The sequence below is a fragment of the Mercenaria mercenaria genome, chromosome 12, assembly GCF_021730395.1.
Source record: "Mercenaria mercenaria strain notata chromosome 12, MADL_Memer_1, whole genome shotgun sequence".
Lineage (NCBI taxonomy): Eukaryota > Metazoa > Mollusca > Bivalvia > Venerida > Veneridae > Mercenaria > Mercenaria mercenaria.
In genome coordinates, this window is record NC_069372.1 from 30991659 (window position 1) to 31017098 (window position 25440).

The following is a 25440-nucleotide window of genomic DNA, read 5'->3' on the forward strand; positions in this document are numbered from 1 at the left end:
TGTCACATACCTAATATCAAAGCCCTATGCCCTGTGGTTCTTAATAAGAAGATTTTCAATTTTGTTTCCTTTATAAGTCGATATAAACCATGTGACCCCCGGGGTGGAGCCATAATTGACCCCAGGGGGATAACTTGAATAATCTTGGTAGAAGACCACTAGCTGATGTTACATACCAAATATCAAAGCCCTAGGCCCAGTGGTTTTGGACAAGAAGATTTTCAAAGTTTTCCCCTATATAAATCTATGTAAACCATGTGACCCCCTCACCCCAGGGCAGGGCCATATTTGACCCTAGGGGAACAATTTGAACAAACTTGGTAAAGGACCATTAGATGATGCTACATACTAAATATCAGAGCCCTAGCTACTGTAGTTTTGGACAAGAAGATTTTTAAAGTTTTTCCTTTCGGTTGCCATGGCAACCAGAGTTCTGCATGGAATTCATTTCTTTGACTAATTTTCAATGAGGATCATGCAAGGACGTCGGATGCTGCCAGACGCCAGACAATCACTGACCACAAAAGCTCACCCTTGAGCACTTCGTGCTCAGGTGAGCTAAAACAAGAGGGCCATGAAGGCCCTGTATCGCTCACCTGACCTATTGACCTAAAGATCATCAAGATCAACATTCTGACCAAGTTTCATTAAGATATGGTCATAAATGTAGCCTCTAAAGTGTTAACTAGCTTTTCCTTTGATTTGACCCGGTGACCTAGTTTTTGCCCCCACATGACCCAGATTCGAACTTGACCTAAAGATCATCAAGATTAACATTCTGATTAAGTTTCATGAAGATACAGTCATAAATCTGGCCTCTAGAGTCTTAACAAGCTTTTCCTTTGATTTGACCTAGTGACCTAGTTTTTTAACACACCTGACCCAGATTTAAACTTGACCTATAGATCATCAAGATTAACATTCTGACCAAGTTTCATTAAGATATGGTCATAAATGTGGCCTCTAAAGTGTTAACTAACTATTCCTTTTATTTGACCCCCGTGACCTAGTTTTTGACCCGACATGACCCAGATTCGAACTTGACCTAAAGACCATCAAGTTTAACATTCTGACTAAGTTTCATGAAGATATAGTCAAAAATGTGGCCTCTAGAGTGTTAACAAGCTTTTCCTTTGATATGACCTAGTGACCTAGTTTTTGACTCCATCTGACCCAGATTTAAACTTGACCTAAAGATTATCAAGATTAACATTCTGACCAAGTTTCATTAAGATATGGTCATAAACGTGGCCTCTACAGTGTTAATTAGCTTTTCCTTTGATTTGACCCGGTGACCTAGTTTTTGACCCGACATGACCAGATTCAAAATTGCCCTAAAGATCATCAAGTTTAACATTCTGACTAAGTTTCATGAAGATATAGTCATAAATGTGGCCTCTAGAGTGTTAACAAGCTTTTCCTTTGATATGACCTAGTGACCTAGTTTTTGACCCCACCTAACCCAGATTTGAAATTGAGCTATAGATCATCAAGATTTGACCAAGTTTCATTAAGGTATGGTCATAAATGTGGCCTCTAGTGTAAACTAGCTTTTCATTTGATTTGGCTTGGTGACCTAGTTTTTTATCCTACATGACCCAGATTCAAACTGGACCTTAAGATCATCAATATTAACAATCTGACCAAGTTTCATGAAGATACAGTCATAAATGCGGCTTCAACAGTGTTAACAAGCTTTTCCTTTGATTTGACCTGGTGACCTAGTTTATGATCCCAGATAACCAAATATCGAACTCGTCCAAGATTTTATTAAGGGTAACATTCTGACCAAGTTTCATTAAGATTGGGCCAAAAATGTGACCTCTAGAGTGTTAACAAGCTTTTTCTTTGATTTGACCTGGTGACCTAGTTTTTGACCCCAGATGACCCAATATCGAACTCGTCCAAGATTTTATTGAGGGTAACATCCTGACTAAGTTTCATTAAGATTGGGCCAAAATTGTGACCTCTAGAGTGTTAACAAGCTTTTCCTTTGATTTGACCTGATGACCTAGTTTTTGACCCCAGATGACTTAATATCGAACTCGTCCAAGATTTTATTGAGGGTAACATTCTGACCAAGTTTCATTAAGATTGGGCCAAAAATGTGACCTCTAGAGTGTTAACAAGCTTTTCCTTTGATTTGACCTGATGACCTAGTTTTTGACCCCAGATGACCCAATATCGAACTCGTCCAAGATTTTATTGAGGGTAACATTCTGACCAAGTTTCATTAAGATTGGGTCAAAAATGTGACCTCTAGAGTGTTAACAATCAAATTGTTGACGACGGACGGACGGACGGACGGACGGACGACGGACGACGACGGACGCCGGACACAGGGTGATCACTAAAGCTCACCTTTGAGCACTTCGTGCTCAGGTGAGCTAAAAAAAAAATGGTCTGATGTAAAACTCGAACCAACAACTACGAGATTGGCAAGTAAACATTTTGTCCAATTCTAGAGCTAAAAAAAATGGTCAGATGTAAAACTCAAACCAACAACTCAGAGATCGGCAGGTAAACATTTTGTCCACACAGCTACCTGCACATGCGATAATAGTTAAATTATAAAGAAATAAGTATGCAATAGTTATATCACTACATCGCTAATAAGCTTTGGACACCGAGTAATAATTTACGCAAAGATACGGAATACTAGTATTCAGGACATACCGAAAATAGTGTACTGACTTCATTTTAAATTATTGTTTTATTTGGTTACATTTTCAAAACACCTTTAAAGTATATGATACTTATACATGTACGCTCTACTGATTATCATGTTCTCACTGTCACCTGACGTTTGCAAGAAGCTTGAAGGCCGGGAATTCCGTTTTTTATAAACCAGAAAATCCTTTTCAGAAATAGTAGATGCAAGTTTTTATTTTTTATTTATTAGGAAAACAATGATTTTGGACAGAATTCGATGAAAAATACATTGTTAGAATACTGAATATGCAACATATAGGTGAATATAGATAAACATTTGATTTTATAAATTCTCACACCACAATGTGTGGGTTAGTCGCTTTAACCTTTAACCTCCAAGTGTGACCTTGACCTTAGAGCTTAGGGAAAAAAGGCCGCGGACAATAAAGCATGTGACCCCCTGGGTGGGACTATATCTGATCCTAGGGGGATAATTTGAACAATCTTGGTAAAAGACCACTAGATGATGCTACATACCAGATATCAAAGCCCTAGGACCTATGGTTTCGAGCAAAAAGATTTTTTAAGTGTTTCTTTTCGGTTGCCATGGCAACCAGAGTTCTGAGAGGATTTCAATTCTTCGAACAATTTTAAAGGAGACAATCCAAGGAACACCTTTGTGAAGTTTTATCAAAATCAACTTGGTGATTTAGGAGATGTTGACGGATGACGGACAACGGTATTTCACTGACCGCAATAGCTCACCCTTGAGCACATTGTACTCAGTTGAGCTGTTTATAAAGCCATATGTCAAACAATTTACACAATATATGATCTGGTATAAAAAACTTTACCAAGACTTGCAAGTTAAAAGGAGCCATAATTCAGACAAAATCCTTGATAGAGTTATGTACTCTTCCCTAAAACTGGACATGGTGATTGTATACAAGTGTTGACAGTTTCAAAGCTGTATGTCAAAAGGTTTTGTCAAAATGTGGACTGATATGAAAAACTTAACCAAGGTGTGACACTAATGCCAATGCTGATGCCATGTTGAGAAGGATAGCTCTCCTTATTCTTCGAATATTCAAGCTGAAAAGGAAAATTTACCACTGTACTGTCATGATGATTCTTTTCATAAGGAAGATAGTAGTTCTTCTTAATGTTGGGATAATAGGGACTGTAGAAAATGGCTTACGATGGTATTTTGAGCTAGCATCTGTAGCATCAATACTGTCATGTTTCCGCTTTCTCTTTTTCGGTCTCTGTGAACTTGAGGACATGAGCCGCTTTACTGGTGATGCTGCTGGAGACCCGCTACTACGTACTACCTGGACAGTGACTGGTAAAGGAATATCTGGATCATCATCACTCTCAGCAGTGCTAAATACAGAATTATATTTTTATTGAAAACACAATTTGGTTTTAGCGACAAACAGTATCTGCTAATGCCATAATACTGACCCTAAGTCGCTCACCTGACCCTGACATTTTGACCTTGAATATATCTCTGAACCATAAATGACAACAAATTTATCATACAATGATGTTCTAGACAAAGTTTCATGAAGATCCACCAAGAAAATCATCAGAAAATTTTTCTATTTTTAGCTTTATTGATTCTTAAAAGGGGCCACGGGCCACATATCAACAAACTTGGGAAAGGACGTTAAAAAGAAGCAACAGACCAAGTTTGATGAAGATCAGTTAAGCACTTCATGAGAAGAATAGTTTCAAATGATGAACGTTTATATGTAATCTGTTGACGATGGGCGCCAGACCATCCACTTTAACTTATACCTCTCCCTGAACCTTTGGCTGGTGACAATCCTGTTTATTTTGGCTATTTCAAGGGCCATAACTCTGTAATTAGCGCTAAAATCTCAAGAAGAATGCCAAGTGTGCAAGGTTTATATCAAGACAAGAGGGCCATCATGGCCCTATATCGCTCACCTGAGTTTATTTGCTTGCTTGAACAAATTTCTTTGCTAACGCTTCAAAAACAAACAAAAGACAGCTAAATCCCCCGCCACTGCTATGGATAGTAAAAGGGTAAAACCTTTGATTTTAGCTGTGACCTTGACCTTGAACTGACACGGCTGACTCATGAATTCTGCACAACGTCTTGATGAGGTGATCATTTGACCAAAGTTTCATGAAAATCCTTCAAGGGGTTTAGGAGATACAGAGCTCAAACCTTTGACCTACAGTTGTGACCTTGACCTTGAGTTGACATGGCTGACTCATGAGTTCTTGATGAGGTGATCATTTGACCAAAGTTTGATGAAAACCCTTCATGGGGTTAAGGAGATACAGAGTGGACACCAAATGGAAGGCTCAAACCTTCGACCCTTAGTTGTGACCTTGACCTTGAGCTGGCATGGTTGACTCATAATTTCTGCACATCGTCTTGATGAGGTAATCATTTGACCCAGGTTTTATAAAATTCCTTCAAGGGGTTTAGGAGATATAGAGTGGACACGAAATGGAAGGCTCAAACATTTGACCTTCAGTTGTGACCTTGACCTTGAGCTGACATGACTGACTCATAAGTTCTGCATATCGCCTTGATGAGGTGATCGTTTGACCCAAGTTTGATGAAAATCCTTCAAGGGGTTTAGGAGATATAGAGCGGACACAAAATGGAAGGTTCAAACCTTTGACCCTAAGTTGTGACCTTGACCTTGAGCCGGCATGACTGACTGATGGGTTCTGCACATCATCTTGATGAGTTGATCATTTGACCCAAGTTTTATAAAATTCCTTCAAGGGGTTTAAGAGATATAGAGCGGACACAAAATGGAAGGCTCAAACCTTTGACCTTGAGTTGTGACCTTGACCTTGAGCCGGCATGGCTGACTGATGGGTTCTGCACATTGTCTTGATGAGGTGATCATTTGACCCAAGTTTTATAAAATTCCTTCAAGGGGTTTAGGAGATATAGAGCGGACACAAAATGGCAGGCTCAAACCTTTGACCTTGAGTTGTGACCTTGACCTTGAACCGACAAGGCTGACTCATGGGTTCTGCACATCGTCTTGATGAGGTGATCATTTGACCCAAGTTTCATGAAAATCCTTCAAGGGGTTTAGGAGATATGGACCGGACACGAATTTGTTACGGATGGACGGACGGAAGGATGGACGCAGACCATTCCTATAATCCCTCCGCCACGGCGGGGGATTAACAAGAGCACCGCCAAGCTTGGCAAAATACGCCCGAAGGGTTACATCAGAGGATGGGAGCAAAATTTAAAGAACTTGACTGTTGAAGCCCAAAGGACAGGAACAACAAAAGTCCACAAAAAAATTCTTACCAGGTAAAGTTATGTCAAAATACATCTAAAAATTGGATGTACCATCCATGTTGTACTGCAGAAAAGAGGTCTTGGTTTTTCCCTATGGCCAATAATAATAAAGTACAAAGCAAAGTCATATATGACCTTTGACCACTAAGTGTGACCTTGACCTTGAAGCAAGTCATCCAAAACATGCGCTCTGCATGTCGCCTCAGTGTGGTGAACATTTGTGCTAAGTTTCTTTGAAATCCTTCAAACAGTGCAAGAGTTACAGAGCTGACACAGCAAAATCATATATGACCTTTCACTCCCAAGTGTGACCTTGACCTTGAAGCTAGTCAAATCAAAAACAAGCACTCTGCATGTCGTCTCAGTGTGGTGAACATTTGTGCCAAGTTTTTTTGAAATCATTCAAGCAGTTCAAGAGTTACAGAGCAGACACGAAACACACTCATATGACCTTTGAACCCTAAGTGTGACCTTGACCTTGAAGCTAGTCATCCGAAACATGCGCTCTGCAAGTTGTCTCCCTGAGATGAACATTTGTGGCAAGTCTCTTTGAAATCCTTCAAGGGGTTCAAGAGATATAGAGCGGACACGAAATTGCTAACGGACGGGCGGACGGAATGGCGGACGCAGACCATTCCTATAATCCCTCCGCCATGGCGGGGGATTAAAAATAGGTAAATACTAGCATTTGATGGATGTCGTCAAGGATGTACTTCAAAGTCCTTCGTAATGTGTTAGAATCGAAATAATATATCAAATTTAGTGATTTGCTCTTCATTGTTTGTCATCTGATGCGTATTATTATATCACTCGAGCTACGCCCACGTGATATTAATTCTTATTTCTTAAATATACAAAGATTGACTACTTTCTTCTTTGTTTAACTTGCAACCAAATCCAGCTATGTCAGAATGTGCAATTTATTTAATGGTAAATCGGCATGAATGATTCCACTCAGTTATTCTTTTTGAGACCACAAACCTTTTAATCTAAATACATAAGTGCCTTGATACTTGTAACTAACCAATATTATAACACATTAATCACGGTAATGCGACAAATATGCACAATCTATTTCCATTTACCGATTACCTCCCTTTTAATTGCGTTAACTGATTTTTTTCAGGAAAAAATGATCGCGGATAATGTCACAAAAGTGTAATAAGTGTTGTTTTAAAGGTTTTGTATTGAAAAATGAGTATTATATTACAAACATTTTACGGTAATTTTGATCAAAAAGAAGGATCGATAGCTGTTGAATATTTTTGTCTTTTTCTGAAATATATTATTTATTTACAGTATTTCAATTTTGCATTCCTATAAAGATAAGTTATATAACAATTTTGTCAGGATTCAATAATAAATATAACTACTGACAGCATTTTTATCAAAATAAGGGAAGTCGTTGTGCATGAACAAACTTGAGAGTAAACCTGCTTTTAACCCTTAGCCTGCTGGCAGCAAGTGATTCTGCCTTTGCGACCAGTGCAGACCAAGATCAGCCTGCACATCCTTGCAGTCTGATCATGGTCTGCACTGTTCGCCATTCAGTCAGTATCTTTTTGGTAAACACCCCTTTTAACAGTTAATGGTACTGCCCAAATTGGAAGATGGAGCAGTCTATTGTAGAAATTTTGCAGGGTAAGGGTTAATATAATAAATAGAAAAATATTACCGTCATCCTACGAATATAAGACGCACATTTTTTTATGAGATTCTGGCCTCGAAAGACCGATGCGTCCTATATATGGGTATAGAAAAAGATCAAACATTTCCCCCAACTCAAAAATTTAGAAAATCGATCTTTGTTTATCCTGCGTACCTCTATACTGAAGAGAATTCAAGGGGAGTAAATACCAACGACTCGGGCATAGCTAATAGCCGGTATCGGGACCCGGCGTCTTAAATTACATTTGTATAAAATGTAAAATTTAGAGCTCGCGTAAAAAAAGATAAATAAATGCTGTTTTTCATTAAAATATATTTTACAACGAATTTCTGTAACCGATTATTAAGTTTTTAACAAGACCCGTGTAAAACTTTCCCAGCGCTTTTTCACACATTTTGCATTAAAATAATTGAAACTCCATATCAGGTAGTCCGGAAATCGATTAATCTAATCTTCAAACTAATTTTGATAGTTGTCTATTATCCTCTTGTTCATCGAGAAATTCACGCCCGAGGCATTACTTATCTTACACCTACTGTCACAGTCAGCAAACAATTAACTGTTTGTTAATCATACCCGAAGGCAATTGTAAAAATGTGCATGCGAGATTTTAGAATGATCCTATATGATCATAGCCGCTGATCCCTAAAGTGTAAAACAATTTGCAAACCAGTCTTAAAATTACGTCATTTTACCGCCATGTGCCAAAGTGTACTTTCGTTTTCACTGGCGTCAATATTCGTGGAGTGGTCAGATGATGCGGCAGTTTAGTGCTTACACAGAGTTTATGCTTTTTCAATTTAACTACTTGCCACAACATCCAAAAACATCGGCAATGATTGAGCAGAAACCGGCGAGTTCGTAGAAACTATAGCGAATTTTGGACAAACAAAAATTCGGATAAGAGAAAAGTGGGTAAAAGCATTTTTCCAGAATTCTGCTGATATTTTTTCACTGCGTCCTATACACAAGTGCTACCTATATTCGGCCGTTTACGGTAACACAAAACGCTTAAATTCCAAAAATCATAAAGTTTTATTAAAAACTGAGCGAAATATGACAATTTAAAAAGAAATTTGCTGAAAATATCCTTTATATGAGTTGTCTGCCCCTGACAAGAGAAGGTGCGAAAAGTCAGTGTTCCATATCCAGATTTCTATTTGACAAAACCTTCAATCATTTTATGTTCATGGCTTGTCTCTACTAAAAGGTGCAAGATCGAATGACTTATAAGCTGGGCTAGATCATTCTGATGAAATTTCACAAATATCCAGTGAACAATGCAGCCCCTACTGCACACACACATACATACACACACAGAGTTTTTCTTTGATTTGACCAGGTGACCTAGTTTTTGACCCCAGATGACCAATATTCAAAATTGACCTAGATTTCATCAAGACAAACATTCTGATCAAATTTCATGAAGATCCAGTGAAAAAGCAGCCTCTATTGCATGCACATGCCTTTTCTTATTTGACTGGGTAACCTAGTTCTTGACCCCAGATGACTCATATTCGAATTTAACCTAGATTTCATCAAGATAAACATTCTGATCAAATTTCATTAAGATCCAGTGTAAAATGCAGCCCCTACTGCATACGCAAGGTTTTCCTTTGATTTTTGATTGGGTGACCTAGTTTTTTAACCCACATGACCCAGATTCTATCTTGACCTAGAGGTCATCAAGACAAACATTCTGACCAATTCTCATGAGTTTCAAACTTAAAATGAGCTCTAGAGTGTTAACAAGATTTTCCTTTGATCTGGCCTAGTGACCTAGTTTTTGACCCCACATGACCCAGTTTTAAGGTAAATGTTGACACAAGACGCATGACACCGGACAATGACCGATCACAATAGCTCAGCTTGAGCACTTCATGCTCAGGTGAGCAAAAAATTCAAGTCCAGAAAAAAAAGGATCTGCCAAATAAAAGATATATTTCAAGTTATGCTCTGTACACAAAATATGATGGGCAGATTTGACCTTGCTGTGTCTTTGACATTTGACCTACCACCCTGGTTCATGCACTCTGCACATCTCACCACCACCACCTATATCCCAAAAGCAAAACCTTGAATGGTTGGTAAGTTATGCCCCGGACACAAAATATGATGGATAAGCTTTTTTTTTTTAACCTACAGACCAAGTTCATGTTCTCTGCACATTGTCTCATCACTACCTACCTACATGTCATCTGAAGTCTATACCTTAAATGGTTAACAAGTCATGCTCCGGACATGAAATATGACAGACAGATTTTAAATTTGAGCTCAAGCTGTGACCTTGACCTTTAAGCTAAAGACCCTGTTCTTGAGTTCTGCACATCGTTTCATCGCCACCTACCTACACGCCAAACTTGAAGTCAATACCTTGCACGGTAATTTAAATGTGATGGACAGCTTTGACCTTTAAGCTCAATATTTGACCTTGACCTTTGATCTATAGAGTTGGTTCTGTAGATCTGCTCTGCATATCATCTCATCGCCATCTACCTATATGCCATGTTTAAAGTCAATATCTTTAATGGTTATAAAGTTATGCTCTGTACAAGAAGTATGATGGACAGATGGATGCATGGACGCACGCGCCATCATATAAAAATGTTAACATAGGATTATGGACGATGGACCCCAGACCATCCACCTATACTAATAACGCACCCTGAACAGAATTCAGATGAGCCAAATATTGTGGTGATGAAAGTGTCTTATACCTGTTCACTTTTTTAACAAATTTCAGCAGAATCTAAATGGCTGTTTCCATTTTGACTGTTTATACCTTGGGTAAGATTTAATATCAAACCATCTCTGCAACAATTTTTTTTTATATATTTCTTACGTTTACTGTAAGAATGCTAAGATACGATTGACTAAAAATCAGTGATGTTCCGATTGTCACCGACAATCGATTGTCGATCATTTAAACAGCCACAGTCGCCGACATGGATTATGAACTTGCATAATCGATTATTCGACGCTTAGGCGGGTTTAAAGCCTATTTGGAGTTACGCGTCTTTTTGGTGGTATTTCCTCTTTAGGTTCATTTCTTTTCCACTCTTCAACAAGAGATCACATGGTGATCTTGGCGCCCACCATTGAGCCAATTTTTAATGTCCCAAATTTCTAGACTAGCTCAAGGTCAAAGTTCATTTCGGTACACAAAACTGTGTATGTGGTCCATATTTGAAAGCTGTAGCTTGAGAAATGTGAAAGTGTGTGTGTGTTTGGGTTTAACGTCTTTTTCAACCATTTTTCAGTATATAAACGACAGTGTCTACTTGTAGCAGTGAGCACAATGCCCAAGTTTATAGTGCTGCCTCACTGTAATATCACGCCGTAGACACGTGGCATGATACCCCACCCAGTCACATTATACTGACACGGGGCTGACCTGTCCTAGCACTATCCTCTTAATGCTGAGCGCCAAGCGAGGAAGCTACTAGTACCATTTTTTACGTCTTTGGTATAACGCGGCCGGGGATCGAACCCACGACCTCCCGCACTCGAAGCGGACACTCTACCACTAGGCTACCGAGGCGGTATAAATGTGAAAGTAGGTCACTAGATCAATTTCAAGGTCAAAGTTCATTTGGGTTCACAAAACTATGCACATGCTTCAAATTTGAAGGCTGTAGCTTGAGAAATGTGAAAGTAGGTACTAGGTAAAAATCAAGGTCAAATTTCAGTTCAGAACACAAAACTATGCAAGTGGTTCAAATTTGAAGCATGTAGCTTCAGAAATGTGAAAGTAGGTCACTAGGTCAATCTCAAGGTCAAAGTTCACTTCAGTACACAAAATTATGCATGTGGTCCAAATTTGAAGGCTGTAGCTTGAGAAATGTAAAAGTAGGTCACTATCTCAAAATCAAGGTCAAATTTCATTTCGGAACACAAAACTATGCATGTGGTCCAAATTTGAAGCCTGTACCTTCAAAAATGTGAAAGTAGGTCACCAGGTCAATGTCAAGGTCAAAGTTTGTTTCGATACACAAACCTATGCATGTGGTCCAAATTTGAAGGCTGTAGCTACAGAAATGTGAAAGTAGGTCACTAGGTGAAGATCAAGGTCAACTCATGTCAAGGTTCATCTTGCCACTCAAAAATATACGTGGTCCAAATTTGAATGTTGTAGGTTATGGACAAGAAGATTTTAAAGGTTTTTCCCTATATAAGTCTATATGAACCAAGTGACCCCCAGGGCGGGGCCATATTTGACCCTAGGGAGAAAATTTGAACAAACTTGGTAGAGAACCACTAGATGATGCTACATTACAAATATCAAAGCCCTAGGCTTTGTGGTTTGGACAAGAAGATTTTCAATGTTTTTCCCTATATAAGTCTATGTAAACCATGTGACCCCCAGGGCGGGGTCATATTTGACCCTAGGGGAATAATTTGAACAATCTTAATACAGGACCACTAGATGATGTCACATACAAAATGTCAAGCCCTGTGGTTTTGGACAAGAAGTGTTTCAAAGTTTTTCCCTATATAAATCTATGTAAATTATAAAAATAAACAAAGGGCAATTACTCACTCAAAAATTGTTGAACCAGTCTGATTTTTGGGGGACACAACTAGGGTACCAATACATCATTCTGACAGAGTTCGGTCAAAATCCCCGCAGTAGTTTCTGAGATGCGATAACGAGAAATTGTTAACAGACGGACGGACATATAAATAGTAATAACTGAGACAGAGTGAAAGTGCACCAAAACTTTAACCTGAAATTCTAAGTAAAAAGAGGGGATAATTCATGAAATATTAGTGTGAGAGTTATGGCCCTTATGCCAGATGATGTGGGTGATGATGAGGAATAACTATTTTAAGTTTAAAGCAAATCCATCAAGTAATTACAGAGATAAGGAGAAAAAAGAGAAAGTGTAAAAAAATTTTAACCAAGGTGGGGATGCGGGAAGACGCCTACGCAGACGCTGACGCCGGGGTGTGTAGGATAGCTCTCCATATACTTTGTATAGTCAAACTAAAAATGAGGATTAGAATTATGGTTCTTGGCATACAAAGTCCCACTAATAATGATAAACAAGTGTGCAAAGTTTCAAAGCTGTAGCTCTTACAGTTTTTGAGAAAAGGTGGACCTAAACAAAAATCTTAACCAAGAAACCCAAATTTTCTAAGTACTAAAAGGGCCATAATTCTAACAAATTGCAAATCAGAGCTAAACAATACAGGTTAGAATTATGGTTCTTGGCATACATAGTCCCCTAACGATGATAAACAAGTGTGCAAAGTTTCAAAGCTGTAGCTCTTACAGTTTTTGAGAAAAAGTGGACCTTAACAAAAATTTTAACCAACGTCGACACTGACAATCAAGTGATGACAATACCTCGTAGATCTTTTTTCAAAAATCAGACGAGCTAAAAAGGTGATTAAGTTTAATACCTAAAGACTAACCCGACATTATAAAAGAACAAGAGATCACAGAGTGATCTTGGCGCCCACCATTGAGCCAGTTTTGAATGTTCCAAATTTCAAGACTAGTTCAAAATTCTAAAAGTAGGTAACTATGTCAGAATCCAGGTCATCACAGTCATTGGATCCACTAGGTCAATGTCAAGGTCAAAGTTTATTTCAGTACACAAACCTATGCATGTGGTCCAAATTTGAAGCCTGTAGCTTCAGAAACGTGAAAGTAGGTCACTAGGTGAAGATCAAGGTCAACTCATGTCAAGGTTCATCTTGCCACTCAAAACTATACATGTGGTCCAAATTTGAATGTTGTAGGTTATGGAAAAGAAGATTTTAAAAGTTTTTCCCTATGTAAGTCTATGAACCATGTGACCCCCGGGGCAGGGCCATATTTGACCCTAGGGGGATAATTTGAACAAACTTGGTAGAGAACCACTAGATGATGCTACATTACAAATATCAAAGCCCTAGGCTTTGTGGTTTGGACAAGAAGACTTTCAATGTTTTTCCCTATATAACTCTATGTAAACCATGTGTCACCCCAGAGTGGGGCCATATTTGAGCCTAGGGGAATAATTTGAACAATCTTAGTAGAGGACCATTAGATGATGTCACATACAAAATATCAAAGCCCTAGGCCCTGTGGTTTTGGACAAGAGGTTTTTCGAAGTTTCTCCCTATATAAGTCTATATAAACCATGTGACCCCCGTGGGGGGCATATTTAACCCCAGGAAAATTATTTGAAGAATTATGGTACGGTGCTACATACCAAATATCAAAGCCCTAAGCCCTGTGGTTTTGGACAAGAAAATTTTTAAAGTTTTTCCCTATATAAATCTATGTAAATCATAACAAGAGGGCCATGATGGCCCTGTATCACTCACCTGAGTACCATTGCTCAAAATGATATGATCAAGTTTTGACATAGAGCACATAGGCATACACATTAAATATCATCAGGATAAACATTTTCTTGTAACAGTCCCTTTTGACCTAGTCAGTGCCAATTTCCATACCAAGGGTCCTAGGCTCAAATGCTGCATTTTTGTACTAACATGACTATTCCTTACCCTGGAAGACTTAAATAACATTTAAAACCAATCTCATTAGATGCTGCTGGGATATATTCGTTTACATAAAATAGTGGGGGTAATTTGTCATAAATTCGGTCAAAGGTTATCTACCCTGATTGTTCGAGTCCATCTGATGGCACAAATGACATTTCAAATCAATATCTTCATTGGTTACTGAGATACACCCATTTTGATTTGAAACAAAGGGAGGTAATCTGACATAAAATCAGTCCATATCTATCTACCCTGATTACCTCAGTCCAACTAAAGACAATAATGAAATTTCAAATGAGTTCTATAAATATTTACCGAGATAAATCCATTTTTATTAAAGTTAGGGGAGGTAATCATGCATTTGTATATGCATGTAGAAGATACAGAGTACAAGCCTATACAACAATATATTAGTAAAGTATTCATATCAATAAATGTTCAATCAAGAGTTATCTAATATGACTATATCTTACCATGGAAGACATAAATAACATTTCAAACCAATCTCATTAAAAGCTACTAAGGTGTATTAATTTAGATAACAAGAGCTGTCACAGGAGACAGCGCGCTCGACTATTTCGATGCTGGATAGTGAAACTGGGCACATCTGAGGAAATAGAGCTGTCACTGGAGTGTTTAATGACTCCAATTGTCGATGAAGATATTGCACAATAGCCTGAGTCTATGTCAAAAATATCAACTTAAAGTAATAAGAGAGGTAAAGATAAATTGTATCAAAACACTATATAAGTATATCCTAAGCAAAAAGTGGCATAATTCATTAAATATTGGTGCCAGAGTTATGCACCTTGTGTCATATGGTGTGGGTGATGGTGTTGAACAACTATTTTAAGTTTGAATCAAATCCATTCAGTAATAACAGAGACAGAGTGAAAGTGCATCAAAACTTTAACCTAAAATTCTAAGTAAAAAGGGGAAATAATTCATGAAAATTGGTCCCAGAGTTATGCACCTTGTGTCATATGATAAGGGTAATGATGTTGAACAATTGTTTAAGTTTGAATCAGATCCATTCAGTAATAACAGAGAGAGAGAGTGAAAGTGCATAAAACTTTAACCTGAAATTCAAAGTAAAATAGGGAATAATTCATGAAAAATTGTGCCAGAGTTAAGCACCTTGTGTCATATGATGTGGGTGATGATGCTGAACAACTGTCATATGATAAGTGTAATGATGTTAAACAATTGTTTAAGTTTGAATCAAATCCATTCAGTAATAACAGAGGTAGAGTGAAAGTGCACCAAAACTTTAACCTGAAATTCTAAGTAAAAAGGGGGAATAATTCATGACAAGAGGACCATGATGGTCCTGAATCGCTCACCTCTTCCCACATGACCCAGTTTTGGTTTAAACATATTTTATTCGTCTATATACAGCTACATGAAAACATATTGAACACAACAAAAATGACAAGGATTAAGCTGAAAGCAAATTAATGCTTATTGAAGCTTTTTCCAAGTTCCCAGTTTTGAGTATGACGTCGTTTTTTCTATTATTTGACATAGTGACCTAGTTTTTGAGCTCATGTGACCCAGTTTTGAACTTGACCTAGATATTATCAAGATAAAAATTCTGACCAATTTTCATGAAGATCCATTGAAAAATATTTTTTTTTTTTAATTTCAGCAACCAAAGGTTGCTCATTTATTATCCCCGTCATTGTTGAGAGTGGGGTCGGAGAGCCATCCACCACTTCCCCTTACAGAATCATATATAGCAACTACTCATATAAAATTTTTTAACTAATGATAAAGATATACTGGTAGTTAAACTTCGTTTAAAAATGGGGTTTTCGTATTTTTTTTTTTCCATTTACAATGTGCTTGTGCTATTCTAGCCAAGCAAACTGCCCTATATTGTATAGCGTTACAACTCTTTGTTTCAAAATGTTTGGTATGAACACTGGTTGCATGCATTTATATATAGTAAAAACTTTTATAGTATGTTTCAGACACGTTACTGAAATTTCGTTAGTTTAAATCACACTTGTAACTATGCTATAGTGATACAAGAAGTTTTTTTTTACATTGTAACAATGTCTAACATTTTGTTTCAGTGTTCAAAATGGAGTGGTAGATTTTGTGGCTAAATAACCATTTCTAACATAATGAGCATGCTGTAAAAAAGACATATATGTATACAAATGTGTTTCTTCAGTCTGTGTTAAATTTGAAAAGAAACAAAAACAATAGAGATACAGTATCAAATTTCAAAAACCAGTGATACAGCTAAGACAGTATGCTTTTGTATCTATCAGTCTACAAAAAAAAACAACAAAAAAAACTTTTAAAAGGTCTTCGGTGCAAACTACTGACGTTTCCTTCTTATTGTAAGATATTCAAGAGAAGGAAAAAAAAAGTTGGGGGGGGGGGGGGGGGGGGGGGTGAAGGGAGAAGATGCTGGTGGAGGACCTCATTGTAATGATAATGTAGGCGTTAATAACTTCACTTTTTGCTAATTCTTTCTCATAGTGTTATTAAAAATGTATTTATTTAGATACACATGTACGTGTATATAGGTATATAACTTTAAATAAAATTATAACAGACTTTTCATATAGTATGTATGCTATTCACCTATTGAGATATTTCTATAGAACTAAGTTTCTAAACTTTTTCCATAACTTTTCAAATTTTTCATGTTTGAGAGTTTGTTTAGCAACATATTTTTCAATGTTATATGTGGCAACAATTTGAGTCTTAAAATTTTCTAGACTAGGCCTTAATCTTTTCAACCTACTATAATATATATAATGTTTGGCATATAATATAAGTTTGTTTAATACATTTTCCATCTTTGTATTACCAAATAAAATATCTGAAATAGTCCAATCTTCAAAATTCAGATAACATTTATTTTTTATGTAGGACTGAAGCTGTAGCCAAAATTGTTTAATTACTTCACAGTCATAAAACAAATGAATCAAAGTTTCTGGCTCATTCTGACAAAAGGAGCAAGAGTCTTCATTAATAATCTTCATTTTTTTCAGCAAATAATTTGTGGCAAGGATTCTATGGTTAATCCTGAATTGGAACCATATTATTTTGGGATCTTTTGTGAATTTATAAGCCATATCATATATCGAATTCTTTTGAAAAAACTCTGCTTCTTGGTATTTCTTAGTTCATCCTGCCATTTTTGTAAAGAATTTGGATAATGTCCTACATTCTGCATTATTTTGTAAATTGATCTACATCCTTTTTTATCCTTAATTATTACTGCAAGACTTTGCGGAATATGTATATGATAGTTGATCTTCTTTGGTAGATGTTGGATATTGTTTACTTCAAGAAATTCATTTACTGCTGTCAACATACCTCTATATTCTAAAAAGTTACTTCTAATATTGTAAGTGGCTAGAAATTCATTGTATGTACAGAATTCTCCATCATGATTTAAAAGATCACCTAAAAACAGAATTCCACCTGAAATCCATCTATTTATACAAACAGTTGAATTTCCAACTTTAATTCCAGGATTAAACCATAAATGAACAGAATAACATTGTTTTCTATTTTCCGGTGTTGCATTTAAAGAGAGAGCATAATAACTATAAAGAACATCTTTCCAAAAAGGGTTAATATCTAAATGTAGTTTTGTTTTAATGTAGTCTGTCCCATACTTAGAGATTTGCTTTACAACTGGACAAATACTATCTACTAACTGACTAAATTTATTATTTGAATTAATGAGTCTTCTTATCCATGTTGCGTTTAAGCTATTCATAAAACATTTTAAATCTATCATTTTTAGCCCCCCAAACTTATAGTCTTGTGTTATAATATTTCTTTTTACTTTGTCTCTAGAGTTATTCCACATAAGGTTGAAAAAAAGGTTCTGTATAGTATTAATCTTGGCCAATGGTGGATTTGGTATACTCAAGAACAAATGATTTAATTTTGCAAGAGCAAGGGATTTTATAACAACTAGCTTGCCTATTGGAGACAGGACTCTTTTAAACCAACTTGCAAATAGTTTCTTAATTTCTTCAATTTTTGAATCATAGTTCAGATCTATAATTTCAGATAATTCTGTGGTAAATTTAACACCTAGGACTGTAAAAACTTCATTGTTCCATGACAAGTTATATTCTGGGCAAAGAATGGTGTTACTATTTTTTTGTGATCCAAACCAAATTACTTTTGTTTTCTCCATGTTGATATTAAGACCTGAAATTCTAGCATAAAATGTTAATGTTAACATTGTGTTCTTTAGAGATTTGTTTGTACCGTCCAAAAACAGACTAGTATCATCTGCATACTGGGAAACTTTATACTCCTTTCCATGTATCATTATTCCTTTTATATTTTGATTATTTCTAATTAATATTGAAAGTATTTCAGCACAAAGAATGAACAGGTAGGGTGACAGGGCATCGCCTTGACGACAGCCTCTCTGTAATGAGAACCATTCAGACATATGTCCATTTACAATGACACAGGATTCAATATTTGTGTAAAATTTGGTGCATAAAATTCCATGAGACGGTATCAAACGCAGCCGCGAAGTCAATCAGAAGTAGTAAACCAGGCATATTATTTTTTTCTGTATAAAAAAGCAAGTCATATAACATTCTGATGTTTGATGCCATTAGTCTACCTGGTAGAAATCCAGTTTGGTCTTCATTTATGATATTTGCTAGGATATTTTTGATACGAAAAGCGATTGAAGCAGAGGGGATTTTGTAAGCAACATTTAGTAGGGAAACTGGTCTCCAATTTTTTAAGTAAAGTTTGTCTTTGTTCCCCTTTGGTATACATGTTATAACTCCTTGTTTCTGGGTAACTGATAATTCACCTATTGAATATGCATAATTAATTGACCTAACTAGTAATGTACCAATATCTTTCCAAAAGAATTTAAAAAATTCCACTGTGAAGCCATCATTTCCAGGACTTGTATTGTTTGACATATGCTTCAAAGAGTTCAACATTTCATTGTATGTGAGAGGCCCCTCAATGGATTGCTTATCATTTTCTGAAAGTTTAGGTACTTCTAAATCTCCTAATGTTACATTTAAAGAAATATTTTCTGTTTCTTCCACTTTGTATAAAAATTCATAGTGACGCTTTGTTTTGGCAAGAATCTCATTTTGTGTTTTTAAAATATCACCTTTTTCAGAGATTAAAGAGTTCATAAGTTTTGAAATATAGTTTCTGTTTTCATGATGGTCCTGAATCGCTCACCTCTTCCCACATGACCCAGTTTTGAGCATGACGTCGTTTTTTCTATTATTTGACAAAGTGACCTAGTTTTTGAGCTCATGTGACCCAGTTTTGAACTTGACCTAGACATTATCAAGATAAAAATTCTGACCAATTTTCATGAAGATCCATTGAAAAATATGGTCTCTAGAGAGGTCGTAAGGTTTTTCTATTATTTGACCTATTGACCTAGTTTTCGAAGGTACGTGACCCTGTTTGGAATTTTATCTACATATCATCAAGGTGAACATTCTCAATAATTTTCATGAAGATCTCATGAAAAATATGGCCTCTAGAGAGGTCACAAGGTTTTTCTATTTTTATACCTACTGGCCTAGTTTTTGACCGCACATGACCCAGTTTCGAACTTGACCTAGATATCATCAAGGTGAACATTCAGATCAATTTTCATGAAGATCCATTGAAACATATGGCCTCTAGAGAGGTCAAAAGATTTTAATAATTTTAGACCTACTGACCTAGTATTTGAACACAGCTGACCCAGTTTCGAACTTGACCTAGAGATCATCAAGATGAACATTCAGACCAACTTTCATACAGATCCCATGAAAAGTATGGCCTCTAGAGAGGTCACAAGGCTTTTTTTATTATTTGACCTACTGACCTAGTTTTTGAAGGCACGTGACCCAGTTTCAAATTTGGCCTAGATATCATCAAGGTGAACATTCTGACCAATTTTTATGGAGATCCATTCACAAGTATGGCCTTTAGAGAGGTCACAAGGTTTTTCTATTTTTAGACCTACTGACCTAGTTTTTGACCGCACATGACCCTGTTTCAAACTTGATTTAGATATCATCAAGATGAACATTCAGACCAATTTTTATACAGATCCCATGAAAAATATGGCCTTTAGAGAGGTCACAAAGTTTTTCTATTATTTGACCTACTGACCTAGTTTTAAATGGCACGTGACCCAGTTTCGAACTTGACCTAGATATCATCAAGGTGAACATTCTGACCAATTTTCATGAAGATCTTGTGAAATATATGGCCTCTAGAGGTCACAAGGTTTTTCTATTTTTAGACCTACTGACCTAGTTTTTGATGGCACGTGACCCAGTTTCGAAACTGACCTAGATATCATCAAGATTAACATTCTGACCAATTTTCATGAAGATCTTGTGAAATATATGGCCTCTAGAGAGATCAAAAGGTTTTTCTATTTTTAGACCTACTGACCTAGTTTTTGATGGCACGTTACCCAGTTTCAAACCTGACCTAGATATCATCAAGGTGAACATTCTGACCAATTTTCATGAAGATCTTGTGAAATATATGGCCTCTAGAGAGGTCACAAGGTTTTTCTATTTTTAGACCTACTGACCTAGTTTTTGATGGTACGTGACCCAGTTTCAAAATTGACCTAGATATCATCAAGGTGAACATTCTGACCAATTTTCATGAAGATCTTGTGAAATATATGGCCTCTAGAGAGGTCACAAGGTTTTTCTATTTTTAGACCTACTGACCTAGTTTTTGATGGCATGTGACCCAGTTTCGAACTTGACCTAGATATCATCAAGATGAACATTCTGACCAACTTTCATAAAGATCCCATGAAAAATGTGACCTCTAGAGTGGTCATAAGCAAAAGTTTACGGACGCACGGACGCACTGACGCACGGACGGACGATGGACACCGCGCAATCACAAAAGCTCACCTTGTCACTTTGTGACAGGTGAGCTAAAAAAATGGTGCCAGAGTTATGGCCCTTATGTCAGATGATGTGGATGATGATGAGGAAAAAGTATTTCAAGTTTGAATCAAATCCATCAGGTAATTACAGAGATAAATTGAAAAAAGAGAAAGTGTAAAAAAACTTTAACCAAGGTGGGGACGTGGAAAGACGCCGACGCCGGGTCGAGTAGGATAGCTCCCCTTATACTTCGTATAGTCGAGCTAAAAAATAAAGGGAGGTAATTTGTCATAAATTAAGTCAATATGTATCTTCACTGATTGTCCAAGTCCATCTGTTGACATAAATGAAATTTCAGATCAGTATCTTCATTAGTTACGGAGATATACCCATTTTAATTTGAAATAAAGGGAGGTAATTTGACATAAAATCAGTCCATAGTTACCTACCCTGATTGTCTCAGTCCAACTAATGACAATAATGAAATTTCAAATAAGTCCTATAAATACTTACTGATATAAATCCATTTTGATTACAATCAGGGGAGGTAATCAGATATAAAATAACTCTGGATACTGGATCTGACAAATTCATCATGGAATCCAAGATTTATTGTTGTTGAAGATATTTTGGAAGTTTGTAACAAATCAAACCATAAATGAAGTCTCTATATGGCTGCAAAAGCCAAAATAGCAAATTTTGGACCTTTAAGGGGCCATAACTCTGGAACCCATGATGGAATCTGGCCAGTTCAAAAAAGGAACCAAGATCTTGTGGTGATACAAGTTGTGTGCAAGTTTGGTTAAAATCAAATCATAAGTGAAGCTGCTATTGTGCAGACAAGGTCAAAATAGCTAATTTTGGCCCTTTCAGGGAACCCATTATGGGATCTGGCCAGTTCAAGCAAGGAACCGAGATCTTATGGTGATACAAGTTTTGTGCAAGTTTGATGAAATTCAAATCATAAATGAAGCTGCTATTGTGCCGACAAGGTCAAAATAGCTAATTCTGGCCCATTCAGGGGCCATCACTCTGGAACCCATAAAGGAATCTAGCCAGTTCAAGAAAGGAACCAAGATCTTATGTTGATACAAGTTGTGAGCAAGTTTGGTTAAAATAAAATCATAAATGAACAGGTGAGCTAAAAGTAAACAATGGGCCATAACTCATTCAAAAATTGTTGAACCAGTCTGATTTTCAGGGGGACACAACAAGGGTACCAATACATCATTCTGACAAAGTTTGGTCAAAATCCCCCCAGTAGTTTCTGAGGAGATGCAATAATGAGAAATTGTTAACGGGTGGAAGGACTGAGGGTAGGACGACTGACCACGGACGCAGAGTGATTTGAATAGCCCACCATCTGATGATGGTGGGCTAAAAATGTATATTTAATCTTATCCTAATTTAACTATTTTAACAAGAGTGCCAGACTGTCACAAAATACGTCCGTCTAAATATTCAGTTACGTATCATAAAGGTAATAATGTTGATGTTGTATGCCTTGTTAACCCCAAAAAAGAGTAAGAAGAAATCAAGGTATTTGCGAGGTTCCATGTGTGATGAAATTGACAATCAGATCAAAACTGTTTGAATTGACAAGGCTAATTTCGCAGATTTCGAGTAATTCAAGGGCCATAATCCAGGAGTGCCTGGGGCGATTTGGCTGGTTATCAAACTTGGCCGAGACATTATGCCCAGAAACATTGTCACAAAGTTTGGTGAGTATCGGATGAAAACTGTTGGACTTAGAAAACGGACATGCATTTGGATGCTGACTGCTGCCCGCCACGGGTGTTCACATAATACGCCCCACTCTTTCAGAGACCGACGTATAATTATAAAAGTACAATATATGAGAATGAAATATATTGAATTATTATGATTACATAATTAAAGTTCCACTACTAACGCTCAAATGAGAATTATATGAAAACCAGAGTTTGTAGCTGTGACTTCATATTTACTGAAAATATGACCCACTGCATCAGATCTGACCAAATAGTCATGAATATGTTCAAGAATAACCAACAAATAAACAAATACCTTTTGTCTGTTTCAAACCAGAAGTATGTTTTCCGATTTGTTAGGAAGAATGCTCCGAAACGAGGCTAATTTACAAATAGATGCAAAATATAGCGTGAAAGATGAACAACATTATATACGTACAGCTGAATTTTTATGGAGGCCATGTCTTCGGTAAGTACTGTACAGGGAGTCTTTGTTAATTTATTAAGACAAATGTAAACCACACATATATTCCAAAATGTGTAGTCTTTTATAAGACTTTCCAGCTTTGATGGTGGAGGAAGACCCCAGGTGCCTCTCCATGCATTATTTCATCACAAGCAGGCACCTGGGTAGAACCACCAACCTTCTGTAAGCCACTTGGATGGCTTCCTCACATGAAGAATTCAACGCCCTGATTAAGGCTCAAACCCACATTGATGAGGGGCAGGTGATTTGAAGTCAGCGCCCTTAACCACTTGGCCACGGAGGCCCCTGGTAGATAAATAGTAGTATGCTATGAAAATACATGTAGAAATATTACCTTTCAAAGCTGTCGTCTTTCCTATCAACCAGAGATTGTAATGTTGCATCTAACCTTGTCCTGGCATTGCTCACCTCTACAATATAGAGTAAAAATTAAAAATATTATTCATTAATATTATTAATGTCACTGGCTGGCCTCACTACTGAATGTAAGGTGGTTAATGTCACTGGCTGACCTCACTACTGAATGTAAGGTGGTTAATGTCACTGGCTGGCCTCACTACTAAATGTAAGGTGGTTAATGTCACTGGCTGGCCTCACTACTGAATGTAAGGTGGTTAATGTCACTGGCTGACCTCACTACTGAATGTAAGGTGGTTAATGTCACTGGCTGGCCTCACTACTGAATGTAAGGTGATTAATGTCACTGGCTGGCCTCACTACTGAATGTAAGGTGGTTAATGTCACTGGCTGGCCTCCCTACTGTGTTTGTGCTCCTTGAGCTCTAACACTGAAGGAGGAAATGCATCATTATATAAATTTCTAAAGCCAGTGTCTTTACAGAAGTGTTAACCCTTATCATGCTGGACACAAATGACACTGCATTTGCAACCAGTGCAGATCATGACCACCCTGCACATCTGTGCAGTCTGATCACGACCTGCAAGTTCATTACAGAAATTTAGCCAGGTAAGGGTTAAAACCGAGAGTGATATACTCAGAATAACAAATATGTATAAAGATATTTCATGCTTATTTAACCAGCATTTCACAGTTTGACCTTGAATATATGTACGACTCAATGAATCATGAATGGTAACAACTGTGTTTAGTATAAACTGGTGGTCCCAGAAGGGCCAAGTGCCATAATTTCAAACAAGAGTGCCAGCGCTCGTCTGCAAGTGCTGGAAAATATGTTAAACAAGAGGGCCAAGATGGCCGTATATCGCTCGCCTGAGATTAATTGCTTGCTTGAAAAAACTTCTTTCAAGCTTAAAAAAACTAGAATGTGTCTGTAGGACACAGGGTGTGCCCCCAACTGGTACATTTGTCACAGATAAAGGGCAATAATTCAAATGTTTGCAGTCTTAATGGGATATAGCCTCAACAAACATTTTATGAAAAGGATTCATTATTCTAGGCCGTATCCTTTTTGAGCTATGAGCATCACAAACAAAAAATCCACTATTTTGGCTATTTCATGGGCCATAACTCTGTAATAAGAACTAAGATTCTCAAAAAGAATGCCAAGTGTGCAAGGTAACATAACGATAAAGACTCCAGCAAGGTTTCCTGAATTTCCATCTAATACTTTTTGAGCTAGGCACATAATTAGGTGAAAAAGTGCATTTTTTACTATTTCAGGGGCCATAACTTTAAAAATAGGGGGTGGAGCCAGCCAAAAAATTAGAGGTGCGCAAGTTTATATCATGATAAAGACTTATGCAAGTTTACAATCATTTACACATGTATATTAAATACTTTTTGAGCTAGGTGCGTCACAAGGTGAAAATGTACATTTTTGACTATTTCAGGGGGCCATAACTCTAAAAATAGGGGGCGGACCAAAATGAAAAAGAGAAGGTGCTCAATTTCATATCATGATTAAAACTCATGCAAGGTTTCATGAATCTATATCAAATACTTTTGTCACAAGGTGAAAATGTGCATTTTTGACTATTTCAGGGGCCATAACTCTGAAAATAGGGGGCAGAGCCAGATGAAATATAGGAGGTGCGCAAGTTCATATCATGATAAAGACTCATGCAAGGTTTCATCACTTTATATCAAATTTTTTTCGAGCTAGGCGCGTCACGAACTTCGGACAGACGCACGCACGGATGCACGGACAAGACCAAATCTATATGCCCACATCACTCATGGGGGGCACAAAAACAAGAGGGTCATGATGACCCTGGATCGCTCACCTG

General features: G+C 37.1%; 1 protein-coding gene across 2 annotated transcripts in view; it reads right to left on the reverse strand.

The window, feature by feature from the left end:
- LOC123533937 (protein lin-37 homolog) overlaps positions 1-25440 on the reverse strand; it is a 121234-nt gene that overhangs the window by 79421 nt on the left and 16373 nt on the right. For both annotated transcript variants that reach the window (XM_045315926.2, XM_045315925.2), the window contains exons 2-3: positions 23568-23643; positions 3851-4035 (exon numbers count right to left, since the gene is read on the reverse strand). In XM_045315926.2, coding sequence (XP_045171861.1) covers positions 3851-4035; positions 23568-23643 — 261 coding nt within the window. The remainder of the gene's footprint in view (positions 1-3850; positions 4036-23567; positions 23644-25440) is intronic.